General features: G+C 40.0%; 1 protein-coding gene across 3 annotated transcripts; it reads right to left on the reverse strand.

Annotated features, from left to right (window-relative positions):
- Positions 1-1,919: 1,919 nt before the first annotated feature.
- HADH (hydroxyacyl-CoA dehydrogenase) lies at positions 1,920-23,223 on the reverse strand. 3 transcript variants are annotated; one of them, XM_074147448.1, is made up of 8 exons: positions 23,040-23,223; positions 19,230-19,358; positions 17,575-17,732; positions 12,688-12,814; positions 9,690-9,779; positions 8,290-8,362; positions 5,099-5,215; positions 1,920-4,043 (listed from the first exon to the last, which is right to left on the reverse strand). In XM_074147448.1, the coding sequence occupies exons 1-8, from the start codon at positions 23,181-23,183 to the stop codon at positions 3,925-3,927; spliced, it is 957 nt and encodes a 318-aa protein (XP_074003549.1). In that variant the 5' UTR covers positions 23,184-23,223; the 3' UTR covers positions 1,920-3,924. The 3 variants fall into 3 exon arrangements, with proteins under 3 accessions (XP_074003549.1, XP_074003548.1, XP_074003550.1); XM_074147447.1 differs by having other exon boundaries at positions 1,921-4,043; positions 5,099-5,260; positions 8,278-8,362; positions 23,040-23,190; XM_074147449.1 differs by having other exon boundaries at positions 1,927-4,043; positions 5,117-5,215; positions 23,040-23,201.
- Between the last annotated feature and the right edge of the window lie 528 nt (positions 23,224-23,751).

Here is a 23,751-nt window from a genome sequence, read left to right on the forward strand (position 1 = left end):
TGCTGGAGCACTAGGCTGGTAGCAATGGATCCCATGGCTCTGAAGAGCACGCACTAGATGCTGGTGTCAACTCCTGCCTTGTCAATAGGCTGCCATTTATAACAACTGGTTTTTGAAGGACATTTGCATTGTCATTTCAAAATCCTTGGGTCAGATGGTTCTGGAGAAAAATACAACTTGTCTAAGAAAAAACATCTTGAAAAAGTATCTTTTTTTCTATGCAGATGCTCAGTCAACTCTTCCTACTGTGTAAAATAAGGCATAGGTTCAAAAAACTCCTATCTGGAAGAGCTGGGCTATTCACTTCAAGGCAACTACTAATTTCCAGGGGCTAAATTTCATTAACAGAGAATTAACATACATTAAATTCTTTGGCAATGCTGTCTTCCCAACTCAATTCCTACCAACGTGATGTTCTGCAAATCCCCACAGTGAAGGAAGGATGAAGTAACAAACTCCACTTTCCATTCCAGATTCAAATCCATACTGCAAGTTGATATCTGTATCTTCTAAGAAAACTAATCTCCTACAGTAATATACTGGAAAAGCTCAACAACTTTTGCAAACACAGATGCAGATTTAGAACTTCAGGACATCTGCCCTCAACAAACAGGCAGCTGTTACTATTGACCCACATACAAGTATTATTGCACCCAGTGCCACTAATGGAGAATATATCATTTGTCAGAGCAAAGCCAAATTTTAACTTCCACACACTTAATTCCTCTTCGGATCAAACTTTACTGCAGCCTCTTGCACTTTATAACCCATAAGCCGCTCATGCAGCGCATCCTCCTCCAGACCAATTAAGAAGCTGCTTTCAACTCCCTCTGTGAAGTTTGCTGTGCTCCCGTCTCCTCCCCAGCCACGTCAGCAGCTAGGACGACCATAGATGGAGCACGTTTGGCAGCTGAAATGACCCAGATGCTGAATGTAGAGCCATCTTCCCAGCTGCGGTAGCTGGGCTCACGTCCGACTCCTCAGCCGTTGGCTGTCACGCTGCCCTCAAGCTGTGCCAAACACACATCTCAAAGCTTTGACCGAACTGGGGCAAATGCTCTATATCTGTGAGGCCTGCTAACAAAAAAGCATGATGAAGACTAAAGGTTTTAAAAGTAGGCAGTGAGGGAAACCAAACACCCTTCCTCCTTTCTCTTCTATCCCTCATTTTTTCCCCGCAATCTCTTTTCCCGTATTAATAAAAAAATCAGGAAGAGCTGACTGGTGAGAACAGGTCTAATGTACCACGTCCTAATCTGAGGTACTGTCTAGCAGGAGATTCCCCTTCACTCCTCAGCACTACATGCACCGGGACGTGGCTCATGTACCTCCTCATCAAGTCACAAGCACAGTAAGGGCTGGGAAATAACCTTCATTGAGGGAAAGGTGGAGACAGACAATTCCCTTATTTCCTTACTCAATTCTTTAAGCCTCCTAGACATCTTTAAACTGTCAAAGCTGCAGAAGTTCTTGTAGAAACTAGGAGCGACTATTTAATACCCTACTTCTGACAAATTTCATCACAATCTTGAACACAAGAAGGGACTTCTACATCCTCCGTGCCTCCTCAGTGAGGAGCAAAAGAAAAGGCTTACCTTGATTCAATGGTTTCAGTCATTCAATTACCACTATGCCTTCTGATCTAGAGTTACGGGACAGTATTTGAAGTTTTGGCCCTTTACTTCATCTCTGCTCATCCCGGCACACTACTCCACATGCTGATAAAATAAACCATCCCCACCCACCAGTAAAGTACCTCCACATGGCCTATTTGCTACTGAGAAAAAGAAGTCTCTTCTGAAATAGCAAGCCCAACTTACAAACGCCTCTCTCAGGTTTCTTGTATGTATTACATATATACATACTGTACCTGTTAGAGCTCCTGAAAGGAAAACACTGTTTTAGAGAAAGTTTGTTTTTCTAAAATATCACATTTAATAGTGAAAAATATTTTGCACATTTAATATTAAATAGCCTATACCTTGCTATAAACCCAAGCATTTCCAAATCAAAAATAAAGATGATCTTCTGAGTAAAGGGAGCAGCATCAAGTTAATGTTTTTGTAAAAGACAATTAGCATTTTCTAAGACATAAGAGTAATACACGTCCCCATTTTTAATTACTACTGAAAACAGTACTTATGAAGCTAACTTCCCCCTGCAGCACTTAGAAGTCACTAAACTGAATTACAAGCACTAAGCACCTTCAAGTGAAGCAGTCTTCAGATGCAGTAAGCGGACTTTATTTTAGGAAAACCAATTCAATTTAACAACATATCAGTAAAGGAAAGAGACTGTCTACACTACCATTTCTTTCCTTCAACTCTCTTCTTTCAAGACAAGTGATAGAATGAGGGGTAATGGTTTTAAACTGAAAGAGGGGAGATTTAGATTAGATATTAGGAAGAAATTCTTTACTTTGAGGGTGGTGAGACACTGGAACAGGTTGCCCAGGGAAGCTGTGGGATTGTCCCTGGAATTGTCCAAAGCCCGGTTGGACAGGGCTTTGAGCAACCTGGTCTAGTGGGAGGTACCCCTGCCCATGGCAGGGGGGTTGGAACTAGATGATCTTTAAGGTCCCTTCCAACTCTAATCGTTCTATGATTCTATGACCCAAAATCAGAAGATCTGTAATTAGGAACCAAGATCAAATAAACCAACAATTTTTATTCTCTACTCAGAGATTTCTTGTCTGATTGCGTGATATAAAGAAACTGCCTCAGTTTCTTTATATGCAATCTGAATTAGATGTTGGGGGAGGGAGGAAGAGGCAACTTAGAGTTAAATAATTATTCAGCATTTCCTTAACTAAAAAAATATATATATAAGCACTCAGTTTGCAGATCCAAAATTCACAAAGTAAAAGAAGGCTACTACTCAGTTGAACTGAAACTCCAACCCTCACGCCCACCTGCTCTGCAGTATTTGGAGAAAAGGCAGGATTTGCAGCGCTCCCACCATGAACAAATCCAGGTTCTGCTGAGCCCCAAGGAAATTAAGTTGCAGAACAGAAGGTGCTTCACACAGCCAGACACGCCTATTTGTTTACATGGCACAGCCACCAATTTCAATCCCCCGAGGTACTCAACTACAGTAGTAGTGTAGTGTGTAGAAATGACACTTTAAATGAATAGCCAGGAAATAAAGCCAATTTACAGGGCTCTCGAAAGCATACGGAAGCTTTCACCGGCTTCCTAGCCTAGGCCCTTCAAAATAGAAACCACCTCTTCATTATGTTTCTACAGCACCTAGCAAAAGGAGGCTCTCAACCAGTAATTGAAAATGCCAGAAAATCCCAACACAAATCATGAGCTCTGCTTTTAATTGGGGACCTTCTGTCCAGGTGACAGTCTGCCATTGCAGGGCTATTTAAATTTTTTTTAAACAACATGATATTCAAAAAATCATTGTTTAAGGCACTGTAATTTACTCCTACAGTTACAGAAAGCACTGCAGTTAAGAAAAATCCTAACAAAACAACTTACTGCCTTTCCGTTGCTACGGAAGAGACTGCCACCCAGTGGACTACAACCAAGTACATCGACTGCAAGCCATGACATTCAATACGGAATTGTTGAAAATTTTATTTTTAAGAAAGTGCGGTTATTTTTAGGATTTTTCCCATTAATACCATGTTTCAAATACATAAATTCAGTCATCGTTCTGTCTTGCACCTGAAAAATCAACATTTGCATGAAGGCACTGTACATATAAGGCTTCTCAGAATTACCAGAAAAAAATAATCTACCAAATCAAGCTTCCACCAGAGAAATAGTTAACTAGTGCAATCACTGCGTTCAGAGGTGGGTTATGTTCTAAATGCAGCTTGTGCCATCCTTGGGAAGGTTTAAACACAATTCATGTGTAATATGGCAATGCTGAATAGCATACACAGATAGTTTAACACCTCTTGAGGTCTGGAGTTCATTTGTACTTGTAAAATCCTTCTCCGGTCTTTTTACCCAGCTTCTTTTCTTCTACCAGTTTATTCAGGAGTGGGCTGGGTGCAAAAAGAGGATTGTTCGGCTCTAATGAATGCCATCCTGGTGGAAGAAAAGAAGTGGATGAATTAGTAACAGTTCTGTTTATATGCAAAGATAATAGAGATCTACATCTCTTTAAAAAATATTAAGAGGTCAGAAAACCGAAGGAGGTTTGTAATTTATCCTAGACTCTCTGAGACCCTTCAATACAGATTCATAAAGCACAGATCAGTATTGATGATTATGAGCAAATCTAGCAATTAGACTTTAGGTGTAGTCTACTCTGAACACCTTATAGTCTCTATGACTGAGGATTTTTAATACTTTTTAAAAAAATTAAGGAGAACTTTTAAAATATATTCAAGTACAAGAAAATAAAACAAAGCCTATGCTGAAAAGAAATTCAAGTGGAAAGAAATTCCAAATTGAACTTCTACCTGCGAAAGACACAGTCAGTTAAAAAAAATGTAACACTACTCCACAGCACTGGCTAAAAGCAAAAGAGGTTTCATTGAAGATGCCATTTTGAAAGTGACATTCTGCCTCGGAGAATATTTAAGCTCCTCATTCAAAATAATACAACAACCATCAACAAGCCATCAGCAATTCTGTCTTTTTTTTGTTATTGTACTGACATTCATCCACTTATCAACTGAAGTGAAAGGAAGATGGTGTTCTTGCATCTTTTGAAGTATTTACTGGGTTTTCCTATTAATTGAGGATGAAAAGATGGTTGGCAGAAAAAGGACAGGGAGGCTCAACATTTGTTGCTTTTCATCAGAATTTCTTACCTCCAGTATACGCCTCTCTTCTCACTGATTCTTTTCAGTTATATAAAAGTTCCACTAATATTATTATTATTTTCCACTGGAACTTGATGAAGTCAGCAAAACCACCACTGTTTTGTCCCCATGTATATAGGGTACAGGCACACAGTACAAATGCTGTACTCGTGCAGCATTCTAAGCTGAATTCTTCTTCCTTTCTCCTCAACAGTTAAAAGGCTATGCCATAAACATTCAGTGTAAACTAATCAAGAGTCATATTTTCATTAGAACATTCATGTACAATTTAGCTAAAAAGGGGAAAAATATAAGAAAATCAGCATGCAGTACCATCTATAATGTATTTACTGGTATCCAACCCAACATAGTCCAGCAGTTCAAACGGACCCATGGGATAGCCAGCCCCAAGCTTCATAGCAACATCAATATCTTCCTTTGATGCATCTCCTAGAGAAAAGATTGACAGTTTGATGAACAGAGAAGATTCCGCATCTACTTGGCACCACTCATAAATAATTAACAGGGTATTATTTCACCCTGGTGCAGCTCTTCACAGAAATCTCTGCACGTTTCAGAACCACAAAAACTGGAGTCAGCATATACACGCTGGAGTATAAAGCTGAATCTCTCACAAAAAAAAAAAAAAAAGAAAAAAGCTCTGCAGGCTTGCTTTCCATTTTTCTAGCTTCCTCTCGCATCTCAATATAGATCACTACACTATTGATGGAGCCACAGTTACTGTGCTCAACCTATCAGAAGGACTAGAGGAAGAACTGGTCACTATGAAGAATCAAGAGGTGTTTAGAGGCAGCTGAGTAGTCTAAGTAAGGAAAGATCTCAATTTCAGCTTCAAGAGATCAGCAGCAGCTTTTGAGTGATGCACAGGACAGAGCTACCCTTAGTCTACAACAGCCAGAAGGCAAGTGACGCCCAGCTGACGTGGGGAGGGGAGCAGCACCGGCTGAGTAACGTGCTCAGTTACAGCAACCTTCACCGGAGGATATCCATCAGCACCAGAGATGGCAGACAGGAGTGACCTGAAGAGACTCTGCAGGTGCAGTTCAATTTGTGAATTCCAAAAATTATTAAAAAAAAAAAAAAAAAAATCAAAATTACCAGAAATTGGTTAGTTCTACTTCAGGCTGTACCTATAAAAATACAAATGCTGCACTGACACATTGTCACAGCTAAGATTCACCTCGTTCTTTTGCTGGGAATGCATATTTTATACTGCCATGAAAGCAGATGACCTCTACTGGTTATTTCTAATACCTATTTTGATAAAGGCAGTGCAATTCTTTGCAGATCCTATAAAAAGGACAAAGTTAAGCAAACCCCAGAGATACTTGTTAAGTAACCTCCATGCTCGATGCGTACAGGCATTAAGAGTGTCCAAAAGCTTGGCAGACATACCTTATACAATTTATACACCTAAGATAAGAGAATATTAGAAATAAATTTCCAAAAATCTCTGTAAAAACAACAATTTCAGTGAAAGTTCTGTATGAAGTAATAATTTTTATATGTCTCCTTCTGCTCTTCGAAGCTGACAATTTTTTTTTAAACCCCATTTTATTTCTGAGGAACTGAGAAAATTAACCTTGATTAATAACATGACACGTAAATCCTCAATCGATTTGAAATTGATGCAATTTAAATATTTTTTTGTCAACGTATTTGTCCCACTTTGTCAAACTTGGGACTTGGCCACCTAAGTGTATACAGGTGCATCACAATAAAATTGAAAATAGTAAAAGGGAAACAAGGGTTATATCCCTAGCTCATACCAGTCTCTGAGTATAAAGCTGAAATTTGACTGACTGCTTTTTTGGTTTTCCACCGAGAATAGGACAGTACAGACCACCATACATTAATACTTATAATATGTCCCCTGTTTAAATCAGCGTTAATCTACTACAGGTATTTTGCCTATGCAAAAGCACACATCTAACCCAAGGAGATTTTGTATAAATAAAGACTCAAGGACTGACCCAATAAAATGGTATCGCAGTGCTTGGGGTTGCTAGGAAAAAAGACCAAATTTCATACTAAAGCAGATTACAATCTGGCTCAAGTGTTTACTCTGATAATTAATGCAAAGGATACGATAAAAATTTAACCCGATTCAATGGAAAAATATGAATTAGAAGACAGCCATCAGACTTTTCAAAACATTAACCAGCTTTTTAAATAGATTTCATTAGAGTTAAAAATTTATAAATTAACTTTAACAAGTTTGGAAATATCACACTGTTGAACAAAATACAAACAGAATAAAGATTAAATCAAAATATTGTTTTGCTTAGGCAGAAAACAAGTCAATTTTAACATATAATCTCAGTGACTGTTTTCTTCTACATTTAATTAGAAGTTCTATTGTCTCCTGAAATATGCATAATGATACATGTGACTTAACAAAGGCACCTCTTTTAAACACACTGGAACACCCATACACTTTATTTAAAATGGTGACTTTTTCTAAGAGAATAATGCCCCCTCGCACCCATGCCTTTGCCTTTCAAGTCACTAAAATTGCTCTTTTCTCCATTTGAGATGTAATTAGGTACATCTGTTGATGGATAAACAAGCAGTGTTGGGTTTTATTTTTTTTCTGGAGATCAAACCATCCCTTCCATGTGCTATAAAAGAGATTTTTAATATTTAAAGCATATTTGGTGGAATCCTGATAATGGAGTGCTTTCATCTGTAAAAAAGCAGTGATTTCAAAAACAAAATGTTTCAAATGACATTCTTAGTAGCATGGAGCTATGAGCAGAGCACTTGAAATAAAAGCAATTATACTCCATAATTTCCTCTTTATCTACTACAGTATTGGCTTGTTTCCTTTTCAAAGCAATTATCAATGCTTTGAAAAATTTAGTGGTTCTGTGGGGACTCATGATTATTTCTACCTACCCTCAGTATTAACGTAAAAGAGATCAGCAGTGAGATGGGAGTTCCTAAGGAACTTATGTCTAAAAAAGGACATAGAAGAGGAACAGGAGGTTATATGGAACAATAGTTTAGCCCAAATCACTTGTATGCCAATACTGTAGTGTGACACTGAGTATTATACTGCTTACCTCATCTGAAAATTGGTGGTTTATTTCACAAGTCCAATATAAGTGAACTTAGGAGAACTTTGCTAATGGTCCCATTAGGGGATTTTCAACCAGTTTCACTAACATCTCTTGGGATGGAGAGAGGGAGGTTCCCGATTAGTGGGAATTCTTACAATGGCACTACACTCACCTTGTCATCTCCAAAACAAAAATGTTTTCCACCACCAGAAATTTCACACACATGTAATTAGTACTTTCCGACTCTGCATCCACTGACATTTCAAAGTGAAGACAATGTCTTTCCAACCACACATATTGGCTCACGTTTGATGTCCACTATTCACTTCCAGCCTTTAAGGCCTGAAAGTTTTGAGGGAATCCCAAGGCTATTCCGAAGGGATATAACATTTAGCGGTGTAATATGTCAACATTCCTTGAAGTCAATACTCCAGCAAGTACCTCTCTCGAAAAGTCGAACGGCTTCCATCATATATGGCACCAGGAGACGGTTTACAATAAACCCTGGAGTATCCTGGGAAAAGAAAAAAAGGGATTCTAAATAAACATTCTTTACCAGCGCTACACTAAACACTACATGACAAATTAAACAAGTGGATGAAGACACTTACTGAATCATCAACTTTGGGTACTCTCTAAACTGTATTTTTCATCTGATTTATCTGCTTAGTATTAAAACACAAAAGAGGAATTTCACAAACAACCATTTGTCATGACTGAGAACAATAAGACTACTACAAACCCAACTCAATTAATCTTAAAACAATTTAATGTGGCCAGTTGGCAAATGAGTTTTCTTCAGCAAAATTCTCCTGATACAATTTCCTAAAGGATACAAGAAGCATAGTTCTTCCATAACAATTTTTTTCCTGTGTTCACTACTAGAAATACTCCTGGCTAAATAGTCTACACCTCCCCCAGTGCTCAATAATAAACCATGCTTTTGAAAGTTAGGATCGCTCCAATAGCAAACACCAATACTATCATTGAAAAGATAAGATACGTGCTGTCAGAAGAAGGTAACAAATTGATACAGAACTTCTCTTAAACAAGCTTTAATCAAAATCAAAAATACAAAGAAAAGAGAAAGAGCTCTGCAAATATAGCATTATTTCGTATACTATTACTGGTTCAGATGTTTACTGCTCATTCCATTTTTATCTCAATATTTAATCCAGAGAACTGCAAGTAACTTTTCTTCTACAAACAGGTATTTAAAAACAAAAAGAAAAAAAAAAAAAAAAAGGAAAAAACAAAAGGTTCAGACATGAAGACTGCATTACCCTCTTCCCAAGCTAATTTATAGCAATAATTCATATATATTCATCATATATTCTGCACATTACATACTGCAAAACTGTGACGGTAACAGGAAAAAAGTCAACTAAGGCCACAGAACAATTTAGCAGTACAGCCAGAATTAGAGTCCAGCACCCAGACACTGAATTACTGGTAACTACCAGATTTAAGGCCCTTCTTTTTATGACCAAATGTCTCCTGGGGGCTGTGAAACTCAAGGCAATAGCTTGCATAAAGCTACCCAGACCACAACTTAATGGATTCGGAAAAAGTGTGCTTAGGAAGTAGGGTGTTCCTCTAGAGGAAAAAAAACCAAAGCTGCGAAGCAATGAAGACTAATACGTGTCTAGTTACTGCAGGCTTAAGAAAAACTTGCAGTGAGCACACACCGTGGAGGATTCATCCAACTGCAAAACATCCAACATCCAAAAGTAGCCTGCAAATTCTTGAAGTGCTCTTACATCCACTAAAACCTACCACCTTAACATTTGCAGTGTTCAAGGACAGACCTTCTGAACACACTACAATCAAAATGCGCTCACCTTACAACTGACAGGACTCTTTCCTACTGCCTTACTGAAATCCACAAGCGATTCAAAAGTCTTTTGGCTGGTCATTGGAGTCTTGATGACCTGGGCAGAGGGAAGGTAGGGAGACTGTAAGCACATTTATGAGCAGAATCTCTTTCATTTCCCAGTACTGTACTGGGAATGATTAAACTGTAATCCAGAATATTATTCCAGAAATTCAGAAAACATTTGTTTTGCAAAAAGCAATTTCAGTGGATATATATGTAACAGACAGAAATCTATTCTAACGACAGATGCAGCATTTTACACATTTTGAAGTTATATTTTTCTTTAAGACACTTTCCCACACAGCTACTATGGATGGTAAAAGGGAACATCCTCTGGAATCACACTTAGAGATTATAGTATAACAGAACAACTTTAAAAGCTACATAGCCTCTGTTGACTTGGGAAACATGATGGCATCACTCTAGAGAACCACGTTAACAGACAAAGTTCCTGATATCAAGGGTTGTGTTTATGTTGGGCAGAGGGTAGACGTTACAACACAGACATTTAATTCTAAAGAAAATTTAAAACCTATCTTTCAAATTTGCGACAGCTTCTTAGCTTTTGAGTAGTACGTTTCTACGTTGATTTTCTTCAAAACTGAGTCTTTTGTCACATGTAATATTTTCTATACTTCACTGGAGTTGGGATGCATTAAGTCATTTATTAGAGACCTACCCCACCTCACCCCCCCAAAAAAAAGAAGAAAAAAAAAAGACTTGCAGAAGCTGAACTGGTTGTGATATTTGTGTCGAACCTGACCTCCATGTGCAGTTATTAAAAACTGCTATACATAAGCAGTTAAAGCTGACCACCCTGTTCATATAAGTAAGTCACACAGAGATTTCCCCCACCCTAATAACTGATATAAGACCAATACAAAAAAAACCCCACTGTTAGAACTGAGGAAAAGGCTTGTTTCTCAGCAGAAAAAATAGTGTTCTTTTACTTTGATATTAGATAAAAATATCTGAAATACTCAAGTAAGACTGCAACAGCCTCAAGAATGAGGTTTTAATATACACTTCAGAAATTTGAAACGTTAGCACTAGCCTTTTGGATTATTAGAGATAGAAATCCCCTCAAAGCTATCTGCCTCTGAGCATGAGATCAGGAAACTATGAAAAGCGCAGATATGACTCAAAGGCACTGCAGATTTGTGAGCCATGAAGGACAGTTTCCATGACAGATGACTGCCAGTTTCAGTAATATCTTTCATTGTTTGGGCAATTCTCTTGATTTTTCCCCTATTTCAAACTGAAGCAGCTGTTTTACACCGAAAATGTTGTTCCACATTGTTTGTCAACGCCAATCCCGATTTACAGCAGTAGATCTAAAACAAAAGCAAAGCTTTAAAAAGTGTATTTATTTACTAATATTGGCACCTTTCAAGATCAAGTCACTAAAAGCGTCTCTTCTGTGTTTTAAAGTTCTTCAAATAGCACTCATCGACTGGAGCGACTCTGGGCTAGGACGTTCATACATCAGGTGAAAAAAAACCCCAAATTATAAAGACTGACCACAGCAGTCAGACAGGGATTGCTATATTTTGGTTTTTACAAACAATGATAGATAACTTCTGTATTTTTCAAATCTCACAGAAGCTTAATTTAGATTTCTAAAGACTGATTTGTCTTAGGCTTGAGACAAGGCATAGAACATTTCATCCATAGAAATAAATTACTGCCAACGAGTAGCTCATAGCACAGAAATCAATAAAGCCTATGTTAGCCTAAGGAATTGCACTAAAGATTTCTGTTATCTCTGACAACACCTACAAAATTCCTCCCTTTCCCTCTTACAAGATTTCCCCACAGCATTTAGTCACAATATACAGGATGCAATATTAAACTAAAAAAAAAAACAAAACAACTCCACATGGGTACCAAAGTTAGTGAGAGACAATTTGCAAGTGTCCGAGCCCTCACCAGACAACCATACTCTGAATCAAAGTTGTTCATTTCAGCCAAAAGGTTCAAACATTTCAAAAAGGGGGAGGAAGAGAATAATACATTCAAAGACACAGAGCAAGCAACTGCATAATATGTTTTTTTTTTAATGGGAAACAAGCAAAAAACATAATAAAGTGAAGCTCAGGAGTTCAAAAGGCAGGGATGACGTATTTCAAGTGCCTGTCACCGAAGCAATACTAGAACTCATGGAACAGATGAACAATATTTACAGCATTTAAGGGCACGAAGTTCATGAAACATTGGGGCAAAGTGGCCAAAATGCAAAGTTTATTTTCACTTACTCTTACTTTTAAGTCCTAGTTAATGAAGGTGAGCCATAACAGGGGAAGGTGAGAAAAAGGAAGAGAGCTGTCATTTTTTCTGCAATGTGACCTTTACTTTGCAGGCTCAGATAAACACTTATAACAGATTATTTTTTATTCTGCTCTGCTTTGCAGTGTTATTAGAAATTGCATGATGTAGCCAAAGAGACTATGTTTAGAAAAGATGTCTGAAGGAGTTATGTAAAAACTTCTTTTTACACTTCCTTAAAGGCTGGGAAATATCGCAATACTTCCAGACAAATCATCTGGAACACTGACTTCATTTCAAAAGTTAGAAGGCAGTAAGATTTCATGTCAGGTCATTTTCTATCAATTTCTACACTGGTAACAATCAAATTCTTCTGTCAGTCATCGGATGATTTTGTTTAATCTGTCAGTAATTCTTATTAATCAGCTTGCCTGCAAGCCTGAAATGATCACTATAATGGCACCTCTGTTGGCACTTGAGTGGAGAACTTTGGAGCCTCGAGACTGAAGGAGTTACATCTTGTCTGTTCAGCCTGCCCCTCAACTGAGACTGCACCACCCTCTTATCGCTACAGGTAGCTTATTCCATATCAGAAAAGGTGCAGACAGATCTATTCTTTCATCTAACTGAATTTTTAGTGATGACAATTGCATTGCTGTGCTACAGCGGTTATTACGATGATGTTGTAAGACACTTACCTCTACAAGCTTCATCATAGGCACAGGATTGAAGAAATGGAGACCACCAAATCGGTCCTGCCTGGTGGTCGAGTTAGCCAACTGCGTGATTTGCAAGGATGACGTGTTGCTTGCAAATATCGTATGCCTGGAAAAAAGAAACATATAGATTGCATAAATGACAGTTACTTTTCTGGTAGTAGGAGACTGATGCGCTCAACATAAACAGACAAACATTGGCTAACCACAGAATTCTCAGAAATATCCCTGCTGGTTATCGTGATCCTTTTGCTGAGGAAGAAGTACAGCAATGATGAAATAACCACTGTAAGGGCTGTATGAGATTCTCACTCCTGACTAAGCGTGTTGAATACTTATATTAGGTGATGGGGAAAAAAAAGACTCTGTAACTAGGAAATTTTTGTTAACTCCCCAAATATATTCCAGGTAATTTCTTCAGCAATCTTGGTAACCTAATGGTATTTTTTTTATTGTTAATCATTTACACATCTATGGAAACCCAGTCCTTTGCCATGTCAAAAATGCACTTTGAAGCCTTAAGAAAAATTTGGAATCTATTTGGTTTTTTTATTATGATCAATGGTAGACATGATGAGCAAACCTACCAGCAGAGCAAAGAGCTGATGGAAAAAAACAGAAAAGACAAAACCTGCTGTTCATAGGACACTGCACAAAATACACAAAATGACAAGAATTTTAAAACATATATGAAGTTCTTTTCCAGACATAAACCAGATTTACTAATACCTCAGAACCCCAACAGCCCTGCTATACTGGCATCTCACCAAAAGCTTACAGAAATGGCTTTTTCTTCAAACCACAAAAATTAGAAACTATATTAGAGATTAAACTCTGCCCATCCGTTCTGGGCTGTATCCTATTGACCTTTCAAAAAGTTATCCTGCTGGACTCATCAAATGTTAATCTATATTGGTATTTTGTTTACATTTCACTAAGATATAATTAAGCTTTGCAACAAAGCTTTCAAAAAAGTTACGTCCAAGATGTGGGGACATCTTATAATGGCATTAAAAGAAAACATTTGGGGATAAAAGAACCCACATAAATTTCCATTTTTTATTATGTTTTCTCAGTTTTTGAGAATCAGTTAAGGAGAAGGAAATAAAAAATCCTGAGAATTCCTGTTTACATTTCTTACAGATGTTCTTTTGTTATTTCCCCACCGTAAAGTGGGCCTTATACTGTTCTGAGGTGGGGTTTTAGAATAATATTCTACATTTCATAGTTTTGACCTTGCAAGGTCAATGCATCCAAAAGACACTTATATTCCCCGTAAATCTGCCATTGTTTAAGAAGAATTCAAATATTAATATAAAAATTAAGGGCATTGATTTGTGAGATGTAATCACTGCTATTGTTTATATCTGGGCTCACTTAAAGTAAGAGATTTTATCTCAGCGTCACTCCTGGGGGCGAATACTGTAGCCTCACACAACATAAAGCCTTGGGGAAAAAAGCATTACATTTATGTTGCGTGTAAGGGAAATTTATTTACACTTTCTGCTCTGACCAACCAATTGATTTAAATTGAGTTTAAAATAGAATTTACATGCCTCTGTGACACAATGCATGCTTCAGGTGACAGCAGAGTTGGAAGGCTTTTGAAAGCAACAGTACTAGTGAAGCCCTAGTGACACTTTTCCAGGCACCGGTGTGCTTTCTCTTGGTGCCATCTAGTGGGTCAGGGGGAAGGCATTAAAAACAGAGCCCGACACAAGAGAAACATACCATTTCAATAAAACTGCCTCTTACAACCCAGCTCCATTACACAGTGAACACTGAACAATGCTTCCTTTGTAACAATTTTATAACACACTGATTCTAACACGGTGAAGAGCTGAAAACCACTAGCCAGTTCCTAGCCAAGTTTCCACATCTAAAGATAAACCCTAGACCAAGAGATGCTGACGAGCATTCCCACCATTCAGAAATAAAGAGAAAACAAGCTGGCAAGAGCTCTTAAAGTGGACACCCAAAAATTCTTTCATCATGTTCATTGTGATCCTGTTTGGAAAAGCGCTACAGTCTTTAAATGCCTAAAAGCCACAAAGAATGTGGGGATATTCTACAAAAACCCTACCCTGACCGTTTCAAAATGGAAACGTGAGACTGACTCAATTCAAGAAAAGGAAAACAGAACTGAAGAGTGGGTAGCAATGCTTCATCGCCTGCTCTGAAGATGATGACCACATAACACAGTAACAACTACCACATTAGGAGGATGAGTATAACACTAAGAGGAGTATAACATACACAAGCAATTTTGCAAAGCTCTAAACACGTCAACTAGTGTGCTCTCACACCGATGGCATCCAGGAAACAGCACTCACCATTTCACCTGGGCAGTTAGTTACCCAGATGCGGAACACCCCAAGTTCCCAATGCTCTCTGCGGTTGCCAAACTCTCCTGGCTCGTAACATTTTCTCTGAAAACTTCAAAGAAATTCACTCACCCTCGAATAAAACTTCTCTCAATAAAGAACTGCTTTCCCACCCCCTCCATTCACAGATTCACTTTCCAAGGAACTGTAGTTCTTTTATAGAGAAAAAAGGAAGAGAAATTAAGTTAATTGTGCTTTGTTTTTTCAATGCAACACTTCGGTTTTGTGCTGTCCTCAGACTTATCTTCATTGGAAAGGTCATCATAATGCAAAATGGGAGATAAACATGTAGCTCTGGCAGCTGAGGAAGGACATGAGACATGGGATACAATACAAAAGAAGAAAACCACAAGGTTTCACACGAGCTCGTGTTGCAAAGGTACAAATCACCATCTTGTCCAAGCAACTGTAATACACAGCCCCTTACGTTTCGATCAGCTATCAGCTACCCCCCACGCTTAGTCACAAGATTTTAATTAAGAGAAGTCCTCCCTCCTCAGAAGCCTGGTCTTCCATGACGTCTGCCTATAACCTACGCTTCACAGTGCCATCAACGCCCAGGGCCCCACAGAAGCAGAGCTTCTCCGAAGACTCAAAGCTATACCCACAAGTCCACTACCCCCATTACACTGACGCAACAGCTAGTCTGTATAATAGTTTTAGAAATTTTGAAATGTTGAATCTTAGAGAAGGCTGTAGGACGCCTGCACTGACAGGGAGAGCTTTCCACTCCACCGAAGTGCCGCGTGGGATGAACAAAGCCTGCTGTCTCCTTCTAACACACAAAAGAACGCTCACTAGCCATTTCTTCTTTCCCCCACAATTCTCACACCATCGGCAACTCTGTACTCCTCACGTAATTACAAATTATCCTTTGTATCTAATAGCTAATATTTTAAACACTTGGCTACTAGGTTTCACTATTTTACTAGCTTTTCTTTCTTTTCATCTAGACTCAATACGCTGCAACCCATATTCTGCACCACTCTGCGCTTTTCTTTATCCTACATGTAAGATATCTGTATGTTTATCATCATTTCCAATTCTCCTCTTAAAAAGGAAAGCTTCTTGTCTAATGTCATTTTTCCCAACCTTGCAAAACCATGCCTTTTGCCACAGAAGGGAGCCTATCTGAACAACTCCCAGTACTTTTCAAAAGTCTGTAATGTAAAATTTGATGTTTCAAGGCAGCTATGCTTATAAACAGCTCATCCTTATGAAAAATAGCCTCAGGTGTACCAAATATACATATTATTAAATGAGGCTCCAAGTCCCTGCGCCCACTTTTTCTTGCTGACTGGTTCTAGACAGTTTGCCATTTAGTACGCTATAATTTGCTCATTAGCTTTCTCTGCTGAATAGGGACAAAGACTCAGGCAACCAACGGTCTGTTTTCAAAAAATAAGGACAATCGAATCATGGCAAGGAACCCTGATAATTGCCAAAGGCAGCTACTTTTGTCTGGCAGACTGAGGGTAATGGAAAGTTATCTTGTGCTTAGTGCACAGCTGTTTATAACCATTTATTGTTTTCAGAAGCACCAGGTAATTTTGATTAATGACCATATGAGACAGCCTGAAAATCTCCCCAGGCTGAAGCCAACTAATGATAACATCTTTTCTTCCTTGATATTATATTCAAGCTGCAGCTTGCCTAGTTCTTTAGGTAATGCCTCTTAGCCAATACCCCCAGATTTAGCTTTACTAGTTAAAGCCTCAACCTGCAACCACTCAAGGTCTTGTGATCCTGAGTCATCCATGACAAGGATCAAGCTTCTGAGACTGCATGCTCATCTTAACAGCATTTTTGGGTTTGGATACAATTCAACAGTAACTTCCAACAGTTACCAAATACAGTCCAAAGAAAGTTCCAGGGACTATAAGTAATCGAGTGCATGCTAAGAAATTATTTACACTTTTACCTCACACACTGAGGTATTTAATAACCAGCAATGAGCTATTTCCAAACTGCTATAATACAAAAGTAAACTTAGCTCACTTAAGCCACTGTTGAGCTGACTGTGACTTACAGCTAAGAGGCTGAGACTTCTTAAAACTTGTTCATGCCAGGTGCACTGAAAACAAATATTGGATCATCCCAATTCCCTATTTAAATATGAGAACACATACATTAACCATACCCCATGTGTACCAGGACAAACTTATTCTACTGTTGCGCATTTGCATTTGGATTTAAACTTGCTGAGTAGATGGACAAACAAACTATGACTAAACAAACTCAAAAGCACCTCAAATGAAGCAATGCAACAAGTAAATAAACCTGGTGAATACACCTGAAATTATTTGTAAGATATGCACCTGACACAACAACTGTTCCATACCACAGGACAGTCTGGAGTTAGTCTAAAGGAGAAAAACTCTTTTTTAAGAAAGCAGCTAAGAAAATGCAGAACTAATGGTGTAAGAATAAAAACAAGCAATACAAAGGTCTAAGTTTCAAAATGTAACAGGGAAAATACACATACTCTGGAGCAAACTTATCCAGCCTCTTGAAGAGTTCATTTTTAATTTCCTGGTTCTCCACAATGGCTTCTATCACCAGATCCGTGCTGTGGACCACTGCTACTGCATCTGTGCTCGTTGAGAGGTTCTTTAAGGTCTTCTCAATGAACTCAGCACCAGCCTGAAACATTTCCAAGAAGTTGCAATGTCTATTTACAATGACTTAATTTATATTACATGAAAATCCCCTTACATGCTCTGAAGCGTTTCTGACCCCTCAAAAATTCAGGCAGTCTGCCACAATTTCCAAATCAGTGAAAAAGTTCTAAGTATGTACAGATACAATGCTTTCACTGACAAAATTTTCTAAGCCAATCAAATCTGCTTTGGAGCAAATAGGAGACCTTTGAATTAATTCTTTGAGGAAGACTATTTGCTGCAGTCCAACTTTCAGCATAAGAGACTGAGTGAATACCTGGCTGGTCAACCAGGAGTTTCTGAGACAACCTGGGCCTGTCATCCATAAAGAGGAACTTTTCCAGTTTCAAACCTTTGCGTTGTTTTCATTCAGTGATTATCTGGTTTCACTCCTATGAACGGATATGTGCTAGTTCATGAATACTTCAGGAAATGAAATGGCCTACACTCACTATAGTTTCAGCGCAAATGTGGGGGAAAGTACTCTGTTTTCTGACTAGTAAATCTGCCAATCGCTGACACAGTTTGTAAGGACAGAAATCAAACAGAACTCCAACACTTTGAACCAAGGGTAAATGGAGACGTAGCACAAGTAAAAACATACCTGCACACTAGAATATAATGTCATATATAAAGTACAAGCATCATGTGGACAATTTTCTTTTGGATTAGAAGACCCCCCCTTAATTATGTAAGCATGCTCTGATTATCCTGGTATTATTATAATTTTTCTTCTGTACTCCCTCATGCAAATAAGCCTTTTTTCATTTCCTTTGTCTGCTTAATCATTCATGCTGGTAATCACCAATAACAGTATATATTACATATGTTAATATGTATCAAAAGAAGAATTCAATCTGCTGTGGAATTTAAAGAAACAAGCATAGCAACAAATAACCCTTAGGATATAAACTTAGATGCATCATCTGCTCCACAGTGATTTGCTGCATATACGTCTTACTCAGTAATGTAAATGCGAAATATCTTATACATCTAATTCATGTTACTCCAGGGTAGTTAAACTTGCAACCTAATTTCATTTGCAGTAATCCTGCACCCAAGTCTTGGGGGGCAGGGGAGAAAGACTTGTTACTAAGGTATTAAGACATGTTTGTTATTATTTGCTTTCGGACAAAATTGGTGTGGTCCCAGGTAAGCGCTCAAAGATAGACTGCTATTAAATTAGGAGGAATAATTTGGCACCATTTCACACTTAGCATCTGTTTTAAAAGGTCACCAAGTTCTTTTAAATCTTTGTCTCAAGTCTACAATGGAAAGAAAATAACGTAAGACATCTTTCAAGCTCCCTGAATCAAGAAAAGATAATCCAAGTTCTTCAGCACACTGGAAAAAGTTGGGGTTTTTTTTTAAGCCAGTATACGAACATGCTCTATAATACGTAGTTGTAAACAAAACCAGAACTTCAGTATGGTAGTTTTATTCTCCTAAGTTCTCCTAGAAGTATAAAGAAGATGTCAACCTCAGGCTTATCTGCAAATTTCTTCTTTGTCACTCTCTTCAAACTCTCTTCAATTCCTTTTGTAGACTTTTTAAGGATTTCATCTGACTGGTCTACTAACACCACAGTGTGACCACTGGCTGCTGCAACCTGAAAGTTAAAAAAAAAAAGATTCAACATCAGTATCACGAAACAACCAACTATATTGATTTGTGTTGGGGCAGACAACAGACTAGGCAACGAATTAGGCAAAAGAGATCTAAAGAACATTGACTCAAAACTTATGCACTTTACTAGAAAAATCATAAAAACCTGCACACAGTTGCAGTGGAGGGGAAGGGATAAAGGTCTCAAACAACTTGAGGGAAAAGGAAAAAAAAATTCATTTTTCCTCCAAGCTGTCCGCAGAATGCTACCTGCACCTGGAAGCAGCTGAGTTCTGTGGCTATGGATAGAGAACGAACAGCTGTCTTGGAAAAAAAAAAGCAAGTGGCTTAACTGTGATCCTGTGATCTTGTAAGGAAAAAGGGCTGTGGAGACCAAAACTGGAATGCTGGCAGGTTGCACAGGTGGCATAAGGGATGGCTAACTCTGTGTTCCCAAGGACGTAGCGTAACACAGCTCTGCTGTTGGGCCATGAGCATGTCACTGCAACAACAGGAAGGTGACAGCGGAGCTGGGAGTGCAGTGAAATGATTGCCACTGCAGGACTCTGCACGGACATGACTGGCTCACAGACTCCCTTTACTACGTACTTGGTACAAACACTGGCTCAGCTACAGACACCATTACTGGGTTGTGTTTTTGGTTGGTATTCAATTAATTTCAAACATATAATGTCACTTCCTCACATTGCAACAGCCTGTTATAAACCAGTTGTTACTTTGCTGCTCCTTAATTTGTTTCGCTTGTTAGTTAGCAACAGCCTACCTTCATTTTCAGAATGCTTGAACTAACAGAGCTGTAATGTAATAACTGTGGAAAACAGATGTTAAAACATGGTTCCACTGACTGGTTTTAAAGAAACACAACTTAGAAGCTTCCCTTCTGCAAACTTTTACTTTATATCTAACCTTACACCTGGAGACTAAGGTTCTCCTGTGCCCACAAGACCTACTGCAACAAAGCTAGCTGAAATGAAAAATAGGTATCTCCTTCTCATCCAAGTTGCCTCACTAATGCAGCAAATAAATTCCGGATTGCCTACGGACAGCAGCAGCATAGCTTTAAAAAGGTGTCCAGCTGCAGACTGACATTTCCTTATCCATCTTTTTTAATTTTTTTTTATTATTATTTTTTTTATTTTCACTACAGCCATTTCATAAAAACAACTGAATCATAAAAAATGTTTAAGCGAAGCTTGGACTTGCACTCCTAAGGCTTCATCTGTTGCTGATCGTTTCCAATGGCAAAGCAAGACCCTTCACTCTTCAGAAGAAAAATCAATACCAAGCACATTTATAAGAGATGCTTCACTAATTATCCATTTATACCATCCATATTTACCGTAATTATCCAATTATACCATCACTGACCAGTTGGCAAAAAATCCTAGAAAAATTAACATCTCCTTTTTCCCACCTCATTCTTACCATATTTACACGGACAGGAAAGAAGAAAAATGGCAAAAGGTCACACCATCTCCTTGCAATTCAAGCACTCACTCGCTCAAACTCTACTATCTGATGATCTTAAGAATACTAAATAAGAAACAGTGCTGGGGAGTCAACTAATGCTTTTCTCATACAGAAGTGCTTTTCACGTGGCAGAATCAGAAATTACAAACTCCTGGCTTTCAGCCATACATTTTAGCAGAAGTTAGCTTCTCCTGACAGTATGAGAAAGCAAGGAAAGAGGAGAGACAACTTCTTAAGTGTTCTAAAGGTGAAGAGAAGCTTTATTAACAGGGTGCAGAGGAGACCCCACTCAGTGCAACAACCACCTCTGCTTTGAGATAATTTTGGATTGATAAATCAGAGGCAGATGGTCAGCAAAACAATCCTTGGTCCTTGACAGTGGCAGAAGACTGCAACCCCTGTTACTGCCAAATACCAGACATGTTTCTCTTGACAAGCTGCTCTCTGAAAACGTGCACTGTAATGGAATATGCAGATCTGTTCACCTTCCCTGCAGAATTATAACCTTTGCACAGTGTGCACCTTCCTCAAACATGAGAACCACTTTCTTCAGTTGTTCTTTGATAGTTCCTTCAGTGGAAACCTCAGGCTCTAGTACCAAGGTACAGAGAAGTGTTTTTATCAGAAAAGTTAATAAACAACTATCTAATTCCTCTAGGGGAAAAAAAATACAATACGAGAAATAGCCCCTTTATTCCTCCTGTTAGAGATACGCCAGGAATGTGAGAAATCTTCAGTTCTGAGAAGGAAATATATTAATTCATTACAATGGAAAATTGCCATTTATAAACTCCAACCTCACTGTCAAGTTTCCACCCGGGAATGCCTGCCTACTCCAGTTACTCTTTGTGAAGTTTGAGAACTATCCTGGTATCTTGGGCAACAGGTCCTTTCTGTGAACTAAGTAAATACCTAAATCCTAAATCACTGACAGGACCATTCAGTCTTCCATCCCAAAGCTATCAAGTTAAAGATGAACTTGAAAGCCAAAGGCCTGAGATTAAACACTGGGAAATATAAGCCCCATTTAAATATTAACCACTTCATAATTCTACAGCTGATTGACAGCTAAATGTTAACTTTAGCTGCTGCATTCTACTTTAACAACTTGTGAAATGTCACTTGATCCGCTGCCTTGCCAAGCCAGAAGCAGCTTCTTTATTGCACCAACGTTTACCCAAATATTTATTACCCACTGCCTGGCTTATGAGCAGCCCGCACACATCGTCTTAAGAACCACCTTAACCAAGTTAAAACAGAATCTCAGAATCAATCTTCATGGTTGGAAGGGACCTTTGAGATCATCGAGTCCAACCACAAAAAAAAAAAAAACCAAAAAAAACCCCACCACCCAAAAAAAACCCACAAACAGACACAACCCAACAATCTTGGCCCCTGGAGCATGCCCTGAAGTGCCACATCTACACGTTTCTTAAATACCTCCAGGGATGGCGACTCCACCACCTCCCTGGGCAGGCCGGTCCAGTGCCTGACCACCCTCTCAGGAAAGTCATTCTTCCTAATATCTAATCTAAACCTCCCCTGCCCCAACTTCAGACCATTTCCTCTGGTCCTGTCATTATTCCCTTGGGAGAAGAGGCCAACACCCACCTCTCTACACCCTCCTTTCAGGTAGTTGTAGAGGGCAATGAGGTCTCCCCTCAGCCTCCTCTTCTCCAAACTAAACATGCCCAGTTCCCTCAGCCTCTCCTCATATGACTTTTCTCCAGACCCCTCACCAGCTTGGTGGCTCTCCTCTGGACACGCTCCAGCACTTCAATGTCCTTCCTGTAGCGAGGGACCTCAGAACTGAACACAGCATTGACCTCGCTGGTTCTTGCCCGCTCCTCTGACCCGCAGACGCCAAGATCGGCAAGAGAACACAAAGCAAGAAGCCGCGGGGCCGCAGCCGGGGCGGCGGGCGCTGGAGTCGGCTCCCTCCTCCACCACCTCAGCCCGGGAAGGGGCCCCGGCCGGCGGCAGAGCCCACAAGAGCCCTTTGGGGGGGGGGGGGGGCCGAGGTCCCCAAGCACAGTCCCCACCTCACCCCACCGGCCCGCCACCACGGCCCCCAACCGGGCGTGAAGGGGTCCTCCCGCTCCACGCGCCCAGTAACGGCCGCCCAACGGCCGCCATGGCGCCGCCGCCGCCTCCCTTTCCCTCCCCTCACCCCGCCGGGCCGGGCCTCGCTCACCTGGGCGATGCCGGCACCCATGAGGCCACCGCCGATGACCGTCACATGCTTGACGACCAGCTTCTTGGCGGCCGCCGTGGCGGCGGCGGCAGCGGCGGAGGAGGAGGCGGCGGCGCGCACGAAGTGGCGGGTGGCGAAGGCCATGGCGGAGAGCGACGAGCGGGAGGCGGCGGCGAGGCCGGGCCGGGCCGGGCCAGGACAGGGCCGCGCTCCGCCCCGGGGAGGGCCGTCCCCGGGCCCGCCCGCCCCGCCGAGGGGAGAGGAGTTTTAGGTCCTTCACCTTGGCCGCTTTCGGTTCCTCAAGAGTAGTCCAGCAGCCGTCCCGCGGCCCGCACGACAGGTAAATTCCCCGCTGGCCCCCGGCCGGCGCTCGGCCAAGGGCAGGCTTGAGGCAGAGGCTCCCGCCATGTCCGTCCTTCACAGGGGAGGTCAAACGCCTTCAAAACCTTCACATTTCTGCTGCAGCAGCTCATTTTCTCAACGCGAGAAGCCTGCCGTAATAAGAGTGTTTCCAAACGAGAAGGGGATTTCGTTTGCAGGCAAATTATATAGTAAACTGTTACGGTTTGAGACACCCACCACAGTTTATTTCGTTTAGACAATTCACCCGATGAACCCTCCCCACCCGGGAAGGGGAACTGGGGAAAAACAAGGAAACACGGGGGTTGAAATGTAAATAGATTTAATAGAATAAGACTAAATAATTAACAAT

Source organism: Numenius arquata, chromosome 5 (assembly GCF_964106895.1).
Source record: "Numenius arquata chromosome 5, bNumArq3.hap1.1, whole genome shotgun sequence".
In the NCBI taxonomy this organism is placed as follows: Eukaryota; Metazoa; Chordata; class Aves; order Charadriiformes; family Scolopacidae; genus Numenius; species Numenius arquata.

Coding starts and splice junctions, on each gene's coding strand:
- HADH (XM_074147447.1), bottom strand. CDS start 23,183: ATGGCCTTCGCCACCCGCCACTTCGTGCGCGCCGCCGCCTCCTCCTCC. Junction 12,815..17,574: donor CTGGATAAGTTTGCTCCAGA/GTATGTGTATTT, acceptor TCTTTTTTCCAG/GCATACGATATTTGCAAGCA. Junction 8,363..9,689: donor AGAGTCCTGTCAGTTGTAAG/GTGAGCGCATTT, acceptor TTCTTTTCCCAG/GATACTCCAGGGTTTATTGT.